At 44.3% G+C, this 1,170-nt stretch overlaps 1 protein-coding gene across 1 annotated transcript; it reads right to left on the bottom strand.

Moving 5' to 3' along the window:
• Positions 1–239: 239 nt before the first annotated feature.
• On the bottom strand, positions 240–1,170 carry LOC127752273 (uncharacterized; the record flags this gene model as incomplete). Its single annotated transcript, XM_052277128.1, is given in 1 exon segment — positions 240–1,170. A coding segment is annotated over 1 exon segment (381 nt), but the record flags the coding sequence as incomplete, so codon positions are not given.

Consider the following 1,170-nt stretch of genomic DNA (forward strand, 5'->3'; position numbering starts at 1 on the left):
TATGGTGTCGCGCTGGCTTAGTGGTCAGCGTGCGAGGCTCCCAGCTCCAAGGTCCGAGGTTCAACTCCCGTCTGCATCCAGCTTTGCAGATCCAGCGTTCAAAAGGTACTGTGCACTCTATCATGTAACTTGTAATATGAGGTAATATGAGCAAAATACTAGATAAAGGAAAGGGTCAGAGGGGGGAAAAAAATGTTTTGAACCAAATCTTGAACAGTGCATTTTGTATGATAGTCGGATCCGAAGACCATTTGTAACTGAACTTCAGTTTTATCTGGAGACAGAGTACAGTTGAAACTACGCCAAACTGTGGACGAACTAAGGTGTTGTCGAAATTGGTATAGTTAAACTGCAGTTTGTCTGCAGTGAACTACAGTTAGACTGCAGTTTAACTGTGGTTAACTGTGGTTAAACTGTAGTTGAACTGTGTCGAGCAACTGCATTTTGACTAGAATCCTTCACGAGTTTTGACCACAGTTTGAAATGCACAACGTTTACAACTGCAATAAAGTTTGTTTAGAAATAAAATGCGTCCAAACTTCAGATTCCAACGAAGTTTAACTACTGAAGTCGCATATAGTTCGAACTACTAATTCTTCCACCCGGGGAAAGTTTGCAACGGCTAGATTTTCTACGCAACCCTATAAAAACGGTTTTTATAAAGTATTAAAAATTATTACAAAGAATATGACTCACAATTAAAATAGCTGACGCAGCAATGCTAAAGAGATAAAAAAAATGTACCAAAACTACATAACAGCTAAACACAGTTATGGAGACCAAAGACATTCACGCACTTGAGTTCGAGTCCCTGAAGCTCAAATAGGAAAATTCATAAGTATTTAGCGCACTCAGAGTCGGATCCCGATAATATGGTCTGCTGTGGCAACCGAGCAAGCAAAACTTACAACAGGGAGAATCTGGGTTATATGAGATCCAGCTCGTGTCTGAGGTGATGAGCCGCAGCCGCAGGCCGCGGTTAGCGGCGAGCATCTCCTGCACACTCTCGGAGTGCAGCCAGTTGTGCAAGCAGTGGTCGTTCTCTTTGATTAGCTGTAACAGCGATCTAAAGAACCTGACTTGTAGCCTGCTGAGGTGCGGTGTGGAGTGCGGGCGTATCGCCTGCATCAGCTGCTGCCTGCTGGAGAGGGACGGGTGGGGACCGCCACG

Source organism: Frankliniella occidentalis, unplaced genomic scaffold (assembly GCF_000697945.3).
Source record: "Frankliniella occidentalis isolate FOCC.00 unplaced genomic scaffold, Focc_3.1 Scaffold5840, whole genome shotgun sequence".
Classification (NCBI taxonomy): domain Eukaryota; kingdom Metazoa; phylum Arthropoda; class Insecta; order Thysanoptera; family Thripidae; genus Frankliniella; species Frankliniella occidentalis.